General features: G+C 36.9%; 1 protein-coding gene across 1 annotated transcript in view; it reads right to left on the reverse strand.

Moving 5' to 3' along the window:
- Cntn6 (contactin 6) overlaps nucleotides 1-22097 on the reverse strand; it is a 252515-nt gene that overhangs the window by 114410 nt on the left and 116008 nt on the right. The window contains exon 4 of the mRNA XM_013010399.1: nucleotides 19863-20038. Within this exon, the coding sequence (XP_012865853.1) occupies nucleotides 19863-20038 (176 nt within the window). The remainder of the gene's footprint in view (nucleotides 1-19862; nucleotides 20039-22097) is intronic.

Below are 22097 nucleotides of genomic sequence, written 5' to 3' on the forward strand. Positions count from 1 at the left end.
ACTCATTACATAGGTATGTTAATGTACATATATATTTAACTGTATGCACATTACAATGCATATATGATTATGTATTAATACATTTCTGTAAGCCCTGACAGCTTTACTACTTCATTAGCTGCTCAAAATAATTATAATGTGGAGAAAATCAAGACTCATATTGTGACTTGCCAAACTCACATAGCGAATTGTAGAATCACAACTTAAAGACCCGACCCCTTTAATTTAAGCAAGTGGGTAATCGCTCATTTCTTTCCTTCATTTTCTTCTGTTACAGAGCTGGTATTTTGTCTTGAGTCTTTTTCCTCACCAGTAAATTCATGGCTAATTCTCTCTATAGAGAAATATAAACAATTAATTTAAATAGTAAATCAAATTTTAAAAAGTAATTAAATAATAAATTAAATTACTGTTTTAACAGTAATAATCTAGTATCCTAAAAGTAGTAGAGACAGATGAGATACTTCAATTTTAAACATAAAAAACCTATTCACATAGAAAAATATTTCAGTAAACTAAGTTTTCATAACATTTGCAATTTTGTTCATTAACTGAAAAGCACAATATAAGAGTCTTTAGAAGCGTGTGCCCCAGTACCAGCCTGGATTCAAATTCTGTGCCCCATGTACAAGTGAATTATTTGATCTTTCTCTACTTCAGTTTATTTATTTTATAATGGGATTAGGATGGTACTTAACTTTTAGTTTTGCCAAGCAATAACAGAAATTAGGTCCTCTAAACAGAACTTTTGCAAATGCTCAATAAATGTCAGTTGCCATCATTGACAGAAAACATCTATAAAATAATTTTCAGTTTATACAAGTTATTCAAGCTACAACCCTATGAACTAAATCCTATTATTGCCTGTTTTTATAAATAAAGTTTTATTTGAACACAGTCACATCCATGTATTTTCATCTGACTACTTATTTTACCTGAAATAACAGAGACTCTAAAAAAGCAAATCAACCCTATCTATTTATTTATTGGTTTGTTTGTTTTTGTCAGTCAAAGGGCTTGAACTCTGGGACTGGGGACTGTCTCTAAGCTCCTTTTGCTCAGGGGTAGCCCTCTACCACTTTGAGCCCAGGCCCAGAGTTCAAGCCCCACAACAAACCAAAAAATTGTTTGACAATCAATGTTCTAACCTATTATCAACAAGTGTCCATGAACTTTCCATGACTTACAAGTGACACAGATAAATGTGTAGTACAGCAGATAAAATTTGATTCTAAGAGAATGGAGATGAACTGGAGATAAAGTTCCTCACAGAGTCCATAGATATTAGCATGGTGTCATGAGGGAAAAAGTACATGGAGAGAGTAGACATTTTAAAGCCCAAATTCCCAGACACAGATTAAACTTTTCAGTTGACAACAACTAAGCTTCTTCACCCACACCTTTTCTTTTTTTCCCTTTCTTTTTTATTAAAAGTATTTATGAGTACTCTTTCAATCCCTCACACACATAAACCATGCACCAGCAGAGCCAAGACACAGCACACTCAAGCTTCACTCGTAAGGAACAAGATTTACCTGCATTACAACAGTAGAAGGGAAATAAATTGGGTGATTTCATTAGTTTCTGTTCAATGAAATCCTTATTTTATTGCTACGCTTTGACACTTTTTGCAGAACCTCCACTAGCTTTTTTTTCTCGCCTCCTAAGAAGTAGCAGCAGCACTAAAAAATCATCTGGACATCTGGATATTGCATGCAATAATTTATTGGAATCTCAGTCATACCACTACAAGGAAAGTAGCAGAGATAAAAGGAAACTTCACCCACACGACAAGGAAAGGACAAGGAAAAACAGGATTCCTTTTCACCCTCAGCCTCTCACCCCCCCTCCACCCACCTTCCCCCACCTACACTCTTCAAAATATTACATTTTATCAATCAGAATCTAAGAGCTCTGGGACCAGAACTAGCTTTGTTGTTAACAATATCTCAATCACACATATTGCTTTTCCAATACAACTTAAAGGAGACTGATTTGTAATAAAGCCAATGTAGGAAATGCAGAAGGGGACAGACATATAGCCAAATAAATCAGATTAAACAAAATTGATGGAATGAGCTCAAAGGCAACTTCTCACTCACGTTCTGTGGTTTAGATGTTGCACTTGGTCTAACTACTGCCTTTGAATCCTTAATACTGAACCCAGTCACAGAGTGAATAAAATACCAGAAACGACTACAATCTAGATAGTGCTGCCATTTTTTAAGTTTTTCTTTAGTTGATAAATGGGCTTTCTCTAGGGGAGAAATATTACCCTGTCATAGAGCTCTGGGCTCTGCAGAACAATTCACTCTAACCAACCAGTGTTGCTTCCTACTAAAAGCAGAAGGATGGGGAAGGAATTATTGAAAGCTATAGTTCAACTACTACACTGTACTGTCTCCACAGCCAAGAGCTATTTGCATTTTAAGTAGAAAATAGACTGTGGCAACACTAGACCATTTACTATATAGATTAAGAAAATTTTCTATAGTAGTTGTGGACATGTAAAGTTCGGTATTTATCTCATGCTAATTCTAAAAATAAATTCAAGGTGAATTAAAGACATTTATATTAGATGTAATTATGGGAGTACAAAACAAAAATAATTGTTTAATTCAAGTCTCAAGACAATGTTTTCTTGAGTGTCACAAAACAAAAATTGTAAGCTACTAAGAGGTTAATGGAACTAAAAGCAAAAGAGCAGTGTTAAATGCAGACATACTTAGTATAACTTATAATAGAAAAGATATTACTATATTTAAATTATATCTGGAAATTAATCTGAGTGTTTCAACAGAAAAGTAGGCAAAGATCATGGCTAGGGAATTGGTGAATGTGCTCCAAATTGCCAATAAGCTTATGAGAAAAGTTCAATCTAATTAGTAACTCAAGAAATGCAAAAGCAAACAACAGTAATTTGTCATTTTTTAGACTGCTCAGAGCAAATATTAAAGAACATATGTCTAGAGAACCTCCAGTAATAGCATACTCAGGATGACACTGCATATATAATTTGCTATAGCAATTTTTTCAAGAGTGATTAGTCAAGATGGATTCAAACTTAAAGTATATATAATCTAATTCCTCCAGAAATTCTGTTTCCTAGTATGTACTCAAAGGATATAATTGGTCAAATGAACAAAAGAATGTAGTTATTTTGTGAAATGAAGTCTAACGAACTCCAACAAACTCCATCTAAAATAATTATTGAAAAGGCATATAAAAGTATATGATAGACTATCTACTTCTTTGATGCAGGTATGAATACTGGATTAATTTTGGAATTATTTCTGAGCTTTCTCTTCATGACATTTTTTTCCCCTTCTGGGGTTTGAACTTAGGGTCTAGAGCTTGCTAAGCAAGTGTTCTATGCAATCCTTGTACCTACCTTACCTCTCTCTCAAATGGAAACACCACAGTGTGATTATTTTCTTGAGATCCCAGGCTGGTCTTGAAATTCAATCTTTTTAATTTCTATCTCACATGTAGCTGGGATTACAGATGTGAAGTCATCTGGTTGATGACTGAACATTTTATTCCTGATGATTTCCCACACCTTGCCACTGGAAAATCCTCATGGATTCAAAAAGCATTTACATATAAGTCATTCTCAAACGAGATGGATCAGTGGAAGAAAATGCAGGAGTTGAACCTTCTGTAGTCCCAACATAACACTTTCTTCAAACAGGGCATCTTTATTAAGAAAATACCCTGACATATTCCCTTGGGCCCTGGTTTGAGCTAAAATTAAAGTGGTCCAGGGGGACATACTTGGAACTATATCTTAGAACTACTTAATCTCTTTCTTCACATTATATTGATGTCAAAGATACTTTTCACATGGGCTGTCTGCTTTCCTTTATTCTACTCTTGTCATCTCTAAAGTCTGATTATCTGGAATTCCATGAGCATTTCTGTAAAGAAGCCAGAAATTTTACAAAATATATAAGCATACCTATCTACTTTGAGATGTTTAAAAATCTCAATAGTAAAATGTTCACTAATAATACTTCTTTCCCTCAACAATAATTCATGATAGAAGTACTTTTCAAGGTACTTCCACAAATGGACCCCAGTAAATTGAAGGAAGAGTAGGGCTGGGAGAGAAGGGGGAGAATAATGAAAGGGGTGACACTGATCGAGATGTGTTATCCCCACAAAGGGACAGGTTCAATTGAAATCCCTTTGTGCAACGATTGGTAGAAAATTCGTTATAATCTAAATAAAAGTCAAAGGCCTCAGCATCAGCTTGCCTATTCGATCCCCACCCTCTGTCCCTATCTGCTTACCAAAATCTGTGGTTTCAAGATGCCTGCATGCTGTGCTGTTTTCCCAGTGTGACATACACATCCTGGCCCCAGTTTCCATTGTCTCCCTTCTACTCCTTCTCTGAATGTAACTCTCCCCCAATTCACAGCCCATGGAACACCTTCTTGGAAAGCACTCTCCCCCAATTCCCACAGTCTACAAAATGTAACCCAGGACAGCCTCCTCAAATCTTGTTGAAATTTCATGTTCACCTGTCCACTGCTGTGGCTGACTCTCTTCTCCTTTGGAACAGCCTGGAAGCTCTGTCCCCCAATGAAGACTAGAGCTCATATGGTTGCTCACCTCTTATCACTTCCACAAAGTACCTTCATATGTTAGAGCATTTTTTGTGTGTACAGTGAAAAAACTGTCCACCAATAACAAGTATTTATTCCTATGAGCACATGTGTATATATTTAATTAATAAGAAAAGTTTTAGCAGAATTGAATGTTAAAATGATTCTTTCTTGTTCAGGTGATTTTATCAATGGAGTGTGTTTATGCTCAAGTAAGTGTTTCATATCATCAGGTGTCATAATTACATTAAAACCTAAGTAGGAAAAGATAAAGTCACACATATTACTTTCATTTAAAATGTGCCTCTGTGCTTCTCTGTAAGGAGAGTACATGGTCAGATTAGAAGAGAACTTTAATAGAGAAAATCATTGGTAAAATACTTTTTTTTTGTATAAGGCCTTAACATCCCAGATAAAAAGTGATAGTAGATAAATAAGATGATATGAAATGAAGAAACTTCTACACCAGAAAAAAAGTTATCAACAATTAATTTGGTTGGTGATTTTGTTTTTGTGAGAATGGGAGAAAATATTTTTAAGACTATTTATCTGACAGTATCCAGAATATATGAGAAACTGTACTAACTGGGGTCATTATGAAGCTTTACCTACACAGAGGAAAGGACTACTAAGAGCGAAGATGCTGATGTTGAGGTCTGGGTGTGGAGGATGGGGGCAGGGAGGGTTTATGATGACCCCCTCTTTATTCATGGAATGAAAAGGTATAGTTGAAGGGAAAAAAGTGTTTTATCCAGAGCACCATGGACTAAAATCCCTTTCTGTTCACAGAAGAAAGAAAGGTTGAGGATGAAAGGGCCACAACTGGATGGATACACAGCCCAGAGGAAGAGACTTCTTTCGAACACCTACTGTGGCAGAACGCTTTGAAAGGCCAATGTTGAATTCAAAGCAGAATTTTCTTGCCAATCAGCCCAGATTCAAAGTCCTGCTTTTGCCATTTCCCTGCTGGGAGAATTTAACCAAGCCCTCATACCCACCCTCCACCCTCACCACCCAAATTGCTTTGCCTGGTATTCGGCTCACTGGATATACATTAGCTACTGTTAATGAGAATATTCCTATCAGTAACAATATTCACAATCTTCAATCAGCTGCACTTGCCAAAAGAGAATTTCCTAAACTTTAAGTGTGAGCTAGACATATTCCATGCCTTTTCAAATGAAAAGGATATGCTCAACTTCGAAATGAGCATTGAGAACAGTGCAACACACAAAAGCACAGAGCCTTCCAGAAAGCTCCAAGACAGCTGGCAATGGACCATCCCTCTAGTACAGTTGTTTATATTTGATTACTTTTCCTTAATCCTGATGAAATAATTAAAATAAATCCTTTCTGCTCCAGGGATAGACCTTAGTAAGAAGAACTCTAGTAGTCTGTTTGGAAGGGATTTCTAGATGAATTAAGGGAGGGCTACATAATCTTCATTCATAAAAACAAAATTGATTTATGTGAAAACAACTCATTAATATGTATGTGAAAGTACATTTCTCCATTGCACAATTCTCAGTAAGGGGGAAAACACCCAGCAATTGACTTGTTAAATCATGTCTATAGATCTAAGCTTTTCCTCATTTGCATTTTCTGTCTTGAGTTAGAAGCATTGCCTAGGAGGATAATATTTCTAGAAAGGGATTACAGCTTGAAAACCTATTGCTGTGTTGAATGCATGAGTACAAATTCCCCCCTTGTTCTTTATTCCAATAGCATTAACATATTTCCTTATTAAAGAAAAAAATGAGACTACAGTTATATTGATGCAGATAGAAAAATACAGAAAATAAACCTTATTTTGCTTATGGTTGTGTTTGATCTATAGAAAATACTCCATAAATACGTTCTTGGAATGTAAAAATTGTATGTAGAACGGTCATTCTATTGTCTAGAAATACAGATTGTCATGTGCCTCTCACCTGGATTTGTGTAGACATTCTTGGAGTACCTTGTGGCAGCCATGTGCTAACGCTGCAAATGGCTCTGTGTAGGCTCTGAACTGAGGAAATTCTAGACCATTTGCTAATGCTGACAATATCAATGATCCCAGGGAACTTTCTAGAAATGTCATATGGTAGGCCCCACTTAAATCCACTGACTTACAATTTGCTTTAGATAAGAGCCACAAATGATTCATCCCTGTTAAAATTTGACAAGAGCCAGTTGAATGTTTAGAGAAGTGGTGAAAAGCAACGAAAGCCTAGCATGGGATCCCAGCTTCACTATTTCTTCATATCCTTGATTTCACTTCAGAACCTTATTTTGTGAAAGATAGATATTGGGTCTAACCAGTGACATCTTAGTCACAGAAGAGAGACAATTGGGTTTAACTGCCACCATCTTGTGTTCATGGTGGAGGAAGGTGAAGTCCCACAGAGGTGATGGGGGGGGGGTGCCTGAATTCTTGGAGGTAGGGGTGGGGACTTGGACAACAGGTTACTGGACCTGTCAGTCCTGTGCTTTGAACTCTTGAGACTCCATGGGACTATGCCCCACCCCCTACCCTATTTAGGCCTAGACCAGATCAGCTGACATAAATTCCATGCCTTGTGACTCCTGGTTCTCCTCTAGTTATCATGGTGTCCTACTTCAGCACTCCATTGGACTTTATCTGGATTGTTGGAATTGTTTTTCTGCTCTTTCTCTCCTGTCCTGCTCTCATGGCTCAGTTTCCTACTAATTATGTCAAGTGTCATTTAAAAAATGTAGAACATTTTCTGTGATAAGCACACAAGCAATACATTTCAACTGTCTAGCCATATCCTCAAATTTTGGAGTAATTATTTAGTCAAAATATTTATTAATTTCCATCTGGCTTATCATTATCTATAACTGTTTCTTAATTTAAAAACATTTCATAGCTGGGAGCTGGTGGTTCACACCTGTAATCCTGGCTATTCAGGAGGCTGAGACCTGAGCATCATGGTTTGAAGCTAGCTGGAACAGGAAAGTCTGAGAGATTCTTATCTCCAATACACTACCAAAAGAGCCAGAAGTAGAGATGTGGCTCAACCTTGAGCAAAAGAAGCTCAGGGAAAATGCCCAAGCCCAGAGTTCTAGCCCCAGGACTGCACAAAAGAACAATGAACAAACACTTTAGGGTTATTGTTTTAAGATTACAGATCAAAATATTATGGTAAGAAAACAAAATAATAATAGACAACAGTTTACTATTGATTTTTTCTTTGTTGTTTATTTAGGTAGAATCGCCTATATCTACGTAGCCCAAACTAGCCTCCAATTTGTGATCCTGTTCCCTGTCTCTGCATCCTGTGGGCTTGGATTACAGGTGGGATCATCATAGACCACACTGGTGTCTTTTGATTTGTTTACATGCATACCACATTGCCTGGTAATTCTGTTTTTTCAGGTATACAAAAGAGAAATAGTGGTGAAATGTTCCAAAATATATGTTGGATATTGTTAGTATTATGCTCACCTTTGGTCCTCAGCTCCACCCACACCTGGGACCCCTCCCATTCCTGGAGTTCCCTCCACACAGCTGGCCCCTCCCTCTCTCCACCCAGACCCACCTGAACTCCCATTTCCTCACTTCCTATCCCCCAGACCCTCCTGCTATCTGGATGGGGATGGAGGCCATGTGCTCTTTCTCTTGGCGGTTGATATGGGTCCTCTAATAAACCTTATAATAATCTTTCTCCTGTGCCTGCCTGGCTCTGCATGGTCCCCTGGGACTGATGCTCTTTCAGATAGATACATGGAAAGATAGATAGATAGATAGATAGATAGATAGATAGATAGATAGATAGATAGAGATATATGGATATATATGGATATTGGGTCTAACTGGTGCCATCCTGGCAACTTGGTGGATGATAGAGAGTTGGGTTTTACTGGCACCATCTTGTCGTCTTGGTGGATGAAAGTAAAGTCCCACCCTCAGGTGATGGGTGTGCCTGAATTCCTAGAGGCAAGGGTGGGAACTGGGAAAATAGGTTACAGGACCTGCCAATTTGGTGCCTTGACATCATGAGACTCTAAAGCTCACTGTGACCCTGCTGCCTGACCAGGACTCTATTTAGGCCCTGACCAGTTCAGCCACCATGTTTCACTAAGTCTTGTGTCTCCTGGCTCTCCTCAGGTCACCTTGGAGTCCCACTTCAGCTCTCCATTGGAGTTGGTCTGGTTTGCTGGAATTGTTTTTCTGCTCTTTTTTTACTCTCCTACTCTCTTTGTTCAGTTTTCTAACAGTGTTAAGTACATTTGAGGCTACAAATTTTCCAGGGACATATGTCCACCTGCAGTCTCTGGCTTTCTAATAAAGACTTTCAATTCAACTTCTCAAAAATGTGGCTTTCCTGTCTCTTGTGATTGAATTCCTATATAACAATGTGTAATTGGGTACATTTTTGCCCTTAGAAATAACTCAAATTTCTAGTAACAGCAGACAATATATATTAAAAATAGCATATTTATGCAATAAATTATACAGAAATAGGAAAGACTGAACTATAACAACTTAAAATATTACAGCAAAATCTTACCAAGATTTGACTGGAAATCCAGACTTCAAGAAACATATAGTGAATGATTTTAATTTATATGAATTCAACAAGTCACATATTTAACTTTAGATTTGTACATCATGATATGTATCAACTTATGGAAGAAGAAGCAGAAAGTTGTAAGAGGAAGGTGGCACAAAAAGATGTCACTGTGACATCTGAAGTATTCCTTTCATGGGCTTCATTTGGTAATGGGTGAATGAGCTGTCTACTGTCCTTTTGTACTTTTTGGATATTCATTAAACTTCTTGGGAATTGTAGAATGTCAATAACTTAAAATGGAAGGAACATGTCTGGGGATTTCAAGTTCTTTATTATTTGTATTTTCTTCTTAAACATCCATTTATATTTTTCTTTTTATAAAATATTGGCTAAACATACAAAAAAAGAAAAACAGAAAATCTCCTGATCTTGCATTGTAAATAAGGTTTTGTTGTAATTTTAGCCAGTTCTATGAAGTACATAAAGCTGAATCTATGTGGACTATGGACATAAATTCCTTAAAACCATTTGTCAAGGTGTATAAAAGTAATCAAAAACCACATTTAGACTGTGTTTCTTTTTCAGGTTTGCAAAGCAGAATCTCTAGGTTTGCTAGATTGGATCCTTTACTTTCTTATATTTTCCTCTCCTACCATGACTCTTGGCCTGTGTAGCTTGAATATGCAGTTTTATTTAAATAGAGGGAAAAGATTAGATCTGCCTGAATAAAGTAGAGGAAGGCACTGGGAAAAGGCTGAGTTCCAAAAATGTATCATTTTTGATAAGATACATAAATAGATTTCCAGCAGTGATGATGGGAAAATTGAGGCAACAGCAATAGATAATCTACCTTCCTGTTGATTTTTCAGATAAAAATAATAGTGGCTTGGTGTACTTTATGCAACTGCTCAGAGCCTATTTGTTTAAGACTGAATTATTTTTAAAAGCAAAGTTTTCTCCTTGATATACCATTTGGAGGTTATGCTATTATTTTGTTAACACAAATTCAGAACATTAAATCTATTGCAACACGGCTAAGTGCTATTTCAACATGATAATAAAAAATATTAACTTATCAACTCTTTTAATTTTAGAAATTAGAGAAAAAAATTCCTTCAAGTGTCTTGTTTAGCTAGCTCTTTTCTGATATATTAAAAGGTTGAAAGGCATTTAGCATTTTCATTTATAATTAGATCTGCATTACCCACTTAATACATACTTCACAATTATCGGAGTCTTTACATGTTCCAAAAGCATTTTTAAGTGCTATTTTATAAAGTTCTCTTCCTGGGTCTTAATTTCTTTTTCCAGATGTAAATGCAACGTTATCACCAAACTGTCAGGATCATAGGCAAGTCTCTGAATTTCTTATATATTAAAGCATTTTAATGACTTTTGGAACTTCTTGCTGCCATTTTATCCTTTTAAATATGCGGGATTTTTTTCCTCCTGTTTGCAAAGACCTTGACTAAGAAATGGAATAAAAATAGACACCATTTTCAAGTATGAAAAGTCTTTAGAAATTCTCTTCAAGGAGCCAAAGTCTTGATATTAGGACATATATTGAAATGAGTCTATTGGCTCTAACAGGTGCCATCTTGGCCACATGGTGGATAATAGAGATTTGGGTTTCACTGGCACCATTTTGTCTTCTTGGTGAACGAAGATGAAGTCTCACCCACAGGTGATTGGGGGGCCTCCTAGAGACAAAGGTGGGGACTTGGACTTAAGTTATTGCCAGTCCTGTGCCATGAACTTCCTAGGCTCTCTAGCTCACTGTGACCCTGCCCCCTGACCAGGATCCTATGTAGGCTCTGCCCACCTTGGGCACCAGGACACCATACCTCATGTCTCTGGATTTCCTCAAGTCACCATGGCATCCAACTTAGGCTCTCCATTGGAGTTGATCTGTTTTGTTGGGATTGTTTTTCTGCTCTTTCTTTGCTTTACTACTTACATGGCTCTATTTTCTAAGTGTTAAGCAATCTTTGAGACAGAAGTCCACCTGTAGTCACCAGCTTTGTAATAAACACTCCCAATTCAACCTCTCAAAATGTGTCTTCTCTGTATCTAGCCATTGAACTCCCATATAACAATCTATTTTGTTATACTACTATTGTTTTCTTGCATTTTTTTTCTTTTTCCTTTCTCTTTTCATTTTGTGGGGAGGATTGGGGTTTGGCCACTCAGGGCCTTGTACTTGCTAGGACTCAGCTCCTTTTTCACTTTAGTTTTTATTTTTAGTCATTTTTCAGATATATTCTCCTACTTTTGTCTGGGACGAGCCTCAAACCAGCACATATGCCATCACACTTAGCCCTGAATGTGATTTTTTTCATTTAAAAGGATTATATTTGATTTTTCTTTATCTACAAAATAAATATATGTAAAAAAACATTTTGAGTGGAGAAATTCTATATCTACTGTAGTTTGTATGACCTTGGGCAAATAAAGTAGTTTTTATCACATTGAATTTCTCCATCTGTAAAACATGACTTAGAATAGCTTACAGGTTTAGAATAGAAATGAATGGCCTAAAAGGTATAAATGGTTTGCATTCTTCTGGAAAAAAATTACAATGATTGTAAATGTCTACATGTTTATAATCCTTTAAAATGCATTATTGTTGCATTTTAACCTTGAACACTGAAAATCCATTCTGAACTGTGGTACAAGGATTCTTTGCCCCCATCACACATGTTATAAAAACAGAGCTTTAGATCACTCATAAATATGACCACAGTAGTTTAAATATTAGTAGTACTAGAAGTATCAGCCTAACACATCTGAAGAAAAAATTATATGGCATCAAACAGCCTTTTGTAAACATCTTCAAAATCCATAACATCATTCTAAATTTCTTTTGCCCTGAGGATAAAAGTTGAAATACAGACCTTTGACTACACATTGCATGGCCAGGCCCCTAACTAACTCCGATATTCATCTCCTAATAATCTCTCAGTTCCCACTACACTTTAGGTGATAAGAGTTGGGTCAACTGGACACTGATGGCTCATGCCTATCTATAATCCTTGCTTCCAAGGAGGCTGAAATCTGAAAATTATGGTTCTAAGCCAGTTTGGGGAGAAAAGTCAGTGAAACTCTTATCTCCAACTAGCCAAAACTGGAAATGGAAGGGTGGTTTAAGTGGTAGAGTGGCAGACTTGCCTAGAAAAAAGCCAAGCCAGAGCATGTGGTCTCAAGTTGAAGACTCAGTACCAGCACCCACAAGAAAATAAAGTGTTGTATCCCCTTATGGACTGATATAAAGTAGATAATAATGACCACCTCATTTGACATGTAAGTGTCAAGTGAGCAAGTGAATACTTGCCCACAGTGTCATACTGGTTGTAGAACATAATGCGACTCAGGCAGTTTGCCTCTGTCCACATCATTGTATATTCCAATGGATTTCTCTTTGCTACTTTGGGATCTCACAGTATCACTCAGCTAACACACTGTTTACTGATCAACCTTGGATACAAGGGCCTTTTATGTTTTTAACAGCTTTCAAAGTATTTTTCAGCCGCAACCTCACATACCAGCCATTTCTTAAAGCTAGCATTGCATTCTTGTTTCCATGTTGCCCTTCCTATAGTTTTGTCAGTACATAGCTTTGGCCACACATGGATTTTTCCTCTTCTCTATATTCGATTTGAATGGCCTTCTTTGCCTCATTTCTCTGTTTGGACCTCAAAATAGTATTTCAAGACTCAATTAAAGCCCTGTTGCTTTTGTAAGCTGTCTTTGTCTTTTCTCCTATGCACCAAATTTAAACACTTCCCTTCCACTCTGGACCCTCATCCTGAAATATGGATACTGGTTTTAACTGGTGCCAACTTGACATCTTAGGAGATGATAGAGACTTTCCAAAAACTGTTAAGGTAAAATTCATTCCCCCTCCCCCATGGGGCAGAGATTTAGACAATAGATTCCTCCACTTGCCAGACCTGCACCATGAACTCATAAGACTCGTTGAACTTTTGAGTTCCCTGGGACGCTGACCTCTATCCATGATGTTACTCAGGCTCGAACTCTGTCACCATTGCACCATGACTCATGTCTCCTGACTCTCTTAAAGTCACCACAGTGTTGGCATTCAACTCTCCATTAGAGTTGGTCTGGTTTATTGAAATTGATTTCTGCTCTTTCTTACTCCTCTTGTGGCTCAGTTTCCTAACAGTGTTAATTGCATTAGAGGTTGCAAGTCTTTCATACATGAGTCTGCTTGCAGTCACCAGCTTTCTAATAAAGATTCCTGACTCACCCACTCAACATGTGGCTTCTCTGTATCTCATGATCAAATCCCCATATAACAATCCCTTAGAGTAGAAGATCACTTCTCTTACTCCATTGTATATCCTTCCTGAGGCCAAAGGAGGATTGTGGGAACAGAGAACCTTACCCTTCACTGCCTGGTTTGACTAGTGTGTTTAGGCAGGTTGGTTTAACCTTATGGGCTTCATTATGCCCAGCAGAATATGGGTATTTGGATCATCTCAGAGAGTTTGTCATGAGGATCTTTGGAGTTAATTTATATAAAGAATACGAAATAATCTCTGCCACACAGTATGTACTATGCATTAAAATTTATTTTTTTCTTTTTGTTTGCACTTAAGGGTTCACATATCTGCTCTGTGAGACAGGTAGTAGTGAAATGAGGATATAAGTCCAACCAGCACCATCTTATAGGGAATTGGGTCTAACTGGCATCATCGTGGCTTCTTGGTGGATGAAAGTGAAGTCCCACATCCAGGTGATGGGCATGCCTGAATTCTTAGAGGCAGGGGTGGGAACTTGGACAATAGGTTATTGGACCTGCCAGACTTATACCTTGAACTCTGGAGACTCTTTGAACTCTCCAGTTTCCTGTGACCCTGCCTCCTGATTATGACCCCATTTAGACCTCTACCAGCCAAGACAACATTTTGCTCCATGCCTCCTATCTCCTGACTCTCCTCAGGTCACCATGGTCTCTCTCTTCAGCTCCCCATTAGAGTCAAGTCTGGTTTGTTGGGATTGTTTTTCCACTCTTTCTTGTGTCTCATACCTTCATGGCTCAGATTTCTAACCGTATATTAAAGGTTGCAAGGTTTTGGGAGACATGTGTCTACTTGTAGTCGCTGGCTTTTTAATAAAGACTCCCAATTCAACCTCTCAAAATGTGGCTTCTCTATATTTTACCATCAAATTCCCATATAACAGTAGCTTTCTGGGTTAAATCTTCCATTTAATCTTTTGGACCTAGAACTGTGCTTGATGCATATAAATTTCACATTCTTAGGTGGCTGTCAGATGAATAAATGAATAAGCAATTAGGAAACTCCAGTCTAGCTGCTTTCCTTCTGTTATAATGGAACAAATATGTTAGAAATAGATCTGTGGTTAAGTATGAACCAGCACCTGATCAAAAAGTCTTATTTATAGATTTTACCCGAAATGTTTATTTTCTTCCCATTGGTAGAATTCTATATTAAGAATCAAAAAAAAAAAAAGTGGAATCACAGGTTTCCTTCAAAATACCTAACTCATTTTCTCAAGGATGACATTTTAAATGGCAATGACAGATGTTCTCTCACAGAACAGAATAATTCATTAACATCCGTATGAAAGGAAGACATTCAACCTCAATCTACACTCAACCTTTACCACCAAAGACCTTGAGATAAGAATGCAGAGCTGTTATAAATGCTTTTAAAAGTCAATTTTTTTTATCATTCAATAATTCTAGAAAGACAACTGGAGCATTTGGTGACTAGACACCTGCTCAATGTACTGAAGGAGTGAATCTGCCTGGGGTTAATGGGGGAGTTTACAATAGAACCTATCTGCTTTCCTGAAAGGGCTGAATATTATACTAAAGAACTGAAAGGAACTTTCATGTTCTAATACCTCAAAACTTTTATAATCTAATAATTAAAAAGCCTAGAGAGGTGAATAAGGTTTCTAGATTACATAGATGGTTAAAGATTTAGGAGGATGCTACATAATAATCAGTTTTTAATAAACACATATACATTTCAGTCTCGTTCCATGGTAAGATAATTCACAATGAAGGCAAAGTCTAAAAAAGTCAGCCAGACCCTGGTGGCTCACACCTGTAATCCTAGCTATACAAGAGGATCTGAGGATTAAGCTCTGAAGCCAGCCTAGGCAGGAAAGTCAGTAAGACTCTTATCTGCAGTTCACCACCAAAAAGCCTAAAGTGGAGCTATCACTCAAGTGGTAGAGCACCAATCTTGAGCCAAAATAAATAAATAAATCTGAAGGATAGAATCCAGGTCTTGAGTTCAAACCCCAGGACCAGCAGAAAATAAATACATAAATAAAAATAAAAGAAAAAGAAATTCAGATTATGCTTCTGGATTACTGCACTTCCAGACAAGCAAAAGCCATCAATTACCAAAGGGAATATTAGTCTTTTTCATGGACAATCCACATATGAAAGGCTATTCCTAAGTCCAATTCTTCTGAAGGTCAAAATGACCCTCAACAATGAATTGTCAACTGAGAAAACTGGAACATCTCTATTCTAATTCTACCCTAAGGAAGTTGTCTGAGTAAGGCTTCTGGACCCAAGATTTCCATCAAAAAGTAGACCAAATATCTGACAGTAAATGTTTAGCTATCTGTCATTTGAATTCCTTAAAAGTAGAACCTGAGGCAAGGATTTATGCCCATAAATCTATCTGTTCTCAGCAGGGGGTAGGGAAAGAAGATAGGATAAGGGGAGGAGTTAAGCCAAAAAGTCTTCCCATGAAATGCAGAGAAAGAACAGGCCTGGGTATTAAGAGCAGGACCTTTATCATTCATCCAGGGGAATCTGGATCCATTACCCCAGCACCTATCTTACTTAAATGGTTTACCTATGTCTTAAATATATGGTTTGTTATTTAATACACATAATTGTTTAAAACAATAAGTTAACTTAACCTTAACAGTTTTCATTTAAGTTATTATGCCATTTGCAACTGGAATAAAGAAAGTTTCCTTGACCTGTGTGGCAGGGTTTGGTAGGAACTCAATATTGTAACGTGAGAAGTCTAGATTTCAGATTCTGAATGCTTTAGCATCTATGCAAAAAGTGTTCTTAAAAAAGTGTTCTCACTTGAACATGAAAAAGTATGCAGGACTTTAGACGTTTGCAAACAGTGAGACCAAAGGAGGATACTATTAGGGAAGGAACACAAAGGTGTAATGCCTAGGTGAAAACATTATATAAACTAATATTTATTGAAATGCACCCCAGGGAATGGAAACAAGTGGTTATTTTCTTTGTTATTGTTATTGGTTTTTCTTTTCTTTGTCTCTTGTTTATTCATTTATCTGACTTTGGGAGGGTAAGAAAGGAGCATAGAAATGGAGGGATAAAGGGTGAACAAATGCAGCAGCAGTACTCACTAGACAGTATGTTGAAAATGAACTATACTCCTGTGGGTGGGGAAGGAAGGGAAAAGCTGGGAGGGACTGAAAAGGAAGAGGCAACATTGTCCAAAAGAATTATACTCTTTACCTGACTTAGGTAATTGCAACCCCTCTGTACCTTCCCTTTATAATAACAATGATGAAAAGTGTTCTCTAAAAACATATCTGAACAAAGTCTTGATTTCAGTGAATCTTGGTCTTTTAATCTAGAAAATGGAAACAGGAATAAAATCTGCCACCCATCATGGTCCAAGAGAGATAAGATAGACTAAGGTATCCAAAAGACTTGAAAGTAAGAGAGTAAGAAATTGGCCTGAAGAAATCTTCAAAGTATAAACTAGAAGATTTTTCTTTTGAGAAACAGTAGCAGATTGAAATGTGCATTTGGCCAAGTTAAGAGAAACAATAAACTTAAGAAAGAACGATAGATGATTCTTTTACCATGCACAGAATGGAAGATTTCACGTCTTCTTTTTTCTCAGTTAATTCAATCCCTCTCCTCTGTGGTAGCCATTACTTCTAGTCTTATTCTACAGATTCCTTGCTAGATGTTCAATGTTGTTAAGAACTGGCCAGATTTCATTATGTTGCATTTGACAGAGATGCAATGTTGAACTCAGACTCTGTCTGTATCAGGCCCCATCCACTAACCATCATCAATATTCTACAAAGGCTTTTTCAGGAAAATAACCACTGGTGAACTTTATGAGGGAGATGGTGAGGAATCAAAATGTGGATACAGAAGTCCATTCACTTCAGGAACTTTCTGTTTTGTTAACATGTATTCAGGATTAATCATTTCCATGTTTACACGCTAGCAACTATCTCTTGGATCCAATAAGAAAAAATTAAATATGACATCACTGTAAAAATAGGACAGAAGAAGAAAAATATGTGGTCCTTTCTTCAAATGTCAGTGTAATGAGCAAAGACTCTTTATTATACCTTGCTAGGAGAAAGGTAAGATCTTGAATATAGGACATTTTACATTCCAAATAAACGAATAATCATGATGCTTTTAAAGATCAACAATCATACACCTTTAGCTATCCCTCCAGAAAACTTATAAAGATACAGAAAAATCATCAGTGACCAAAGTTTCCATTTCTTTCATTCATCTAAATAAAGGCATTTAATTCTCAATTTTTAACCTTGCCTTATTCTTTTAAAGGGCAAAGAAAAAATATGTTCAAAATAGAGATTCTTTAAGTTATATGGATTTTTAAAAAGCAAACAAGAGGGTAAGTTAAATAGAGAACTTTAAAGAGTATTTTTGTTAAAAATTGACAGGATATTAATTGAAATAAACAGATGAAGTTATTTTGTAAAGAATAATACCTTGATTTTTAGGCACAGAAAATCAGTTGTTTTCAAGAACAGATAGAGAAATTTAGGAGTTATTTAGAAAATAAGTACTGTGACATATATGGAATCTCCTTTTCCAGGGAGTCAGATTTATCATTCTGAAATTGGATTCAAATTATATGTATCTTCGAGGGACATTGCCTTAACACACAAGAGAATTAATTATTGTGATAGAATCATTCAGCCTCTGGAGCAATTGCTCATTTAGGTAATGTATTATATTTTGTTCTCTATGATTTTACCAAGTTATGATTCCTAGCTGGAATGCAGAAATCAATTTTAATTATCTCTACTATCTTAAAAATGCTACCAACTTACCGACCTCTGTTCATCTATATTCTACTTAGATCCACTGACTTCTTATTCCACGTGTATAAACTTGTACAAATTTGCATATACTCAGAGCAATTTCAGTGTATAAACCTGTGTGCATTTGTACATATACATGTAAATGAATGTGTGAACACACACGTGTATATACACACTAATATAAGATACATGACTGTATCTTATATAGATGATATATAGATTATATACATACTATAGATAGATGATATGTAGCTAGCTAGCTAAATACACATATATTTAGGATCAAATCTCAAAATGGTCAATAGAAATAGAATTGTGTGTAGGCTATGAGACTCCTCACATAAAATACCTTTCTACATCAGCTTTTCGAGGAGAAACAGACACAATTATTAATTCATGTATCTTCTGATGACTAAAGTAATTTTGCAAGGTGGGCTTAGGGTACACATTTATTAATGAAATTTCAAATCATTCAATTTCTTGAAGTTATAAGACAGTGCAGACATTTCCATGAGCCCCTCAAGAGTAGCAGCTAAGACTGTGGATCCCACAGGTATAGTGCCAGAGTGCATGGAGCTTTCTCTACAAAGGAGAAACGCAAGCCTTCTGCTTTGTCGACATCCACAGATATAATTACTCTCCAGCAAGGCTTTCACTGAAGCCAATAAGAAACATTTTTGTCCCTGGAAACACAATATATAAGGAATATAAGAAACAGTATGTCTATTGTTCATCGGCTAATGTCCCCAAATGTCACCAAGGTAATTACTTGGATGACATTTATGTGATACAGCTGGGCATTGTTACAGTTAATATAAAGCCTGCCTTTGGCAACCACTTCATTTCCATCTCCACTGCACCATGGGTATGAGATCGCCCTTCCAGGAAGAACACACTCCTCTTTGCCAGTGACACCTCTGCCCTCTGATTTTCTCCTGTGGGTTCTTCACATAAATACCCAAAGCAAAAGAAAAAAAATTAAAGGGCCAATAACGCTATATTAGAAAACTGTTATCTTACTATTTATATCTGGAACTTTTTGAGACTTACTAAAAATAATTTACCTCAGGTAATGGCACTGATGTTTTCTTTCATTTTACTAGTTTTTTGGTTTTTTTTCTTTTTAGTCTGTGTAGAGAAAGGTTTCCTTATATAGATCCCCAAACTACACAGTCAAAACTTTGGTGTGAATGTGTGTGTGTGTGTGTGTGTGTGTGTGTGTGTGTGTGTGTGTGTGTGTGTGCCAGTACTGGGACTTGAACTCACGGCCTGGATACTGGCCCTTAATTATTTTTTATTTTAATTTCTATTGTTTCTCAAGGTTGGTGCTCTACTGTTTGAACCATTTCTTTACTTTCTGCTTTTTGGTGGTTAACTGCAGATAAGAATCTCATGAACTGTTCTACCCAGACTGACTTAGAACTGTAATCTTTAGATCTCAGCATCCTGAGTAGCTAAGATTACAGATGTCAACCACAGACAAGAACATTAGTCAAATTTTTTTACATTCATAAAACCATTCCTTTCCAAAAAGAGGTTATTGGCAAAGCTTGCTATTCCCCATACTATACGTATGAATATTATATTATATTTTCAGAAACACACAGAGGAGAGATATTTTTCCCTCTAAACTTACATGCAAACTGTAGTTTTGCCTTTCGACTTAGAATGGTCCCCAGAACATTGGTGGCCAGGCACTGGTATGTGCCAATGTCTTGATCTGTGTGGGGGCTCCGGATAGCCAAGCTTCCCCCCTCCAACTTGTAGTGATAACTCAGGTTCAAATCAATATCTGTGGCATTCTGCTTCCACCTTCAAGGGAAAGACATGAAGTTATAACACAGAGAACTGATTGCTACTTGTCTTAATATGCAGTTTTGATCCCTACAAACTTAACAACAAAACGAAAGGCTCCCAGATTCTTCAAAGGTAACTGCCTTGAGCTCCATGATACCAATAATTAGGCTATTTGAAAACTCTTGTACTCTTCAAGAAGTTCGTTCAATTGTATACCAAAAGGCAACAGAACCCTTGAACTGAGAAATAAAAATGAAACATAAAGCCAATAATACTGGCCACCTTATTCCTTTAAAGCCCTTTCAAATTCTATACTATCCATGAACTCTCACAGCTGATGCTGCATAAGTGAAGGTCAAAAATGAGTTAGAGATAGAAATCAAAGGAAGTTATATTACCAATGGCACAAAATTGCCAACAAAGACCTTCCAATGCTAATTGGAGCCTGATAACGAGGCGAGAATTGCCTGACAACTTTGTGCATTCGGCGACTTCAAAAATTAATCATGCTGATAATGTTTCAAAGGCACTGAGGAGTGCCAAATGAAAATGATATGTTAGCAAAACAAATGCAGTTTGAGGAGGTTTTTGTTTTTGATTTTTTTTAATTTTAAGAAGCCAGAAGTCCCTCAATAATCCTTTAGTCCATGAATTAACTAGCTGAGGTGCAATGGAGTTGTATGTTTCTGTTCAAACATAAGAAGCTTGAGAAGGGGCTGAGCAGGTGGCTCAGTGGTAGAGTGCTTGCCTTGAATGCATGAGGCCCTGGGTTCGATTCCTCAGCACCACATAAGCAGAAAAAATAAAAGCCAGAAGTGGCGCTGTGGCTCAAGTGGTAGAGCGCTAGCCTTGAGCTGAAGAGCTGAGGGACAGCGCCCCGGCCCAGAGTTCAGGCCCCATGACCAGACCGCCCCCCCCCAAAAAAAAGAAGCTTGAGAAATTTCACTTGGTTGTCATTAAGACACACGAACAACCACACATTCTTTAGCCAAACTTTACTTCCCCTATCTTCTACTACCCAATCAATCCTCAAATATTTTAAATTATGAACACAGCATAGTTAATAAGATCTATTCCTGGGGGGGGGGCAAACTGTGTGGAGTCATATACACAGTTTAGGGAAACACACTTAGAAATAGTAAATTACAGCAAACAGAAGTAGGAATGGAGAACAAAGCACAACTCTCTACCCACTCCTGCTCGATTCCTAGCTGAGGCTTCCATTACTAAAGATTGATTAATAAGAGAAAAGCATACAAGTTCATTGAATATAAATTTATTTATTCATGTATGTGTCTGTTTGTTTTGGTCATTACTGGGGCTTGAACTCAGGGCCTCAAGCCTACATTTATATTTTTGCTCTAGAATGATTTTCTACTAGTTGGCTATACCTCTACTTCTAGATTTTTTTTTCTGGTTAAGAGGAGACAAAAATCTCACAAATGTTTCTGCACAGGCTAGATCTGTACCTCAGTCTTTAATTTAGAATATATAAATGAAATGCATAAAAAATTTATAATACACTTGATTTCCAAATCAGATATTGTAGGATTTATGACAAGTGAGAATTTTTTCATTCATAATGAAATCATTTTTTAAATATTTTGGGTGGCCAGTTGTAAGTAATATTATTCTATAGAATTATATCACATGAAGAGCTTCCTGAAATATCCAATGGGGAGAATCTGGCAAATACCTGTGAAAGTAGGAAAGAAGCATGAACTTAGGATATTCTCTATAAAAGACTTTGTACAATGATGGACCACAACCATAACAGGTTTTGAGACAACCCTGTTATTTTTAAATTATTAGCTTTCTGTTGTTGTTCGTCATGAGACTTGAACTTGGGGCCTGGATGCTCTCCTTGAGCTTTTGTGCAAAGCTAGAACTCTACCCACTTTGAGCCACTGCACCACTTCTGGCTTTCTGGTGGTTAACAGAAGATTCTGATGGACTTTTCAGCTCAGGATGCCTTTGAACTGTGATCCTCAGATCTCAGCCTTCTGAGTAGGTAGGATTACAGGTGTGAGCCACCAGTACCTGGTCATTATTTTTTTTATGCTTCAACTTTTCT

Source organism: Dipodomys ordii, unplaced genomic scaffold (genome assembly GCF_000151885.1).
Source record: "Dipodomys ordii isolate 6190 unplaced genomic scaffold, Dord_2.0 Scaffold12, whole genome shotgun sequence".
NCBI classification, from domain to species: domain Eukaryota; kingdom Metazoa; phylum Chordata; class Mammalia; order Rodentia; family Heteromyidae; genus Dipodomys; species Dipodomys ordii.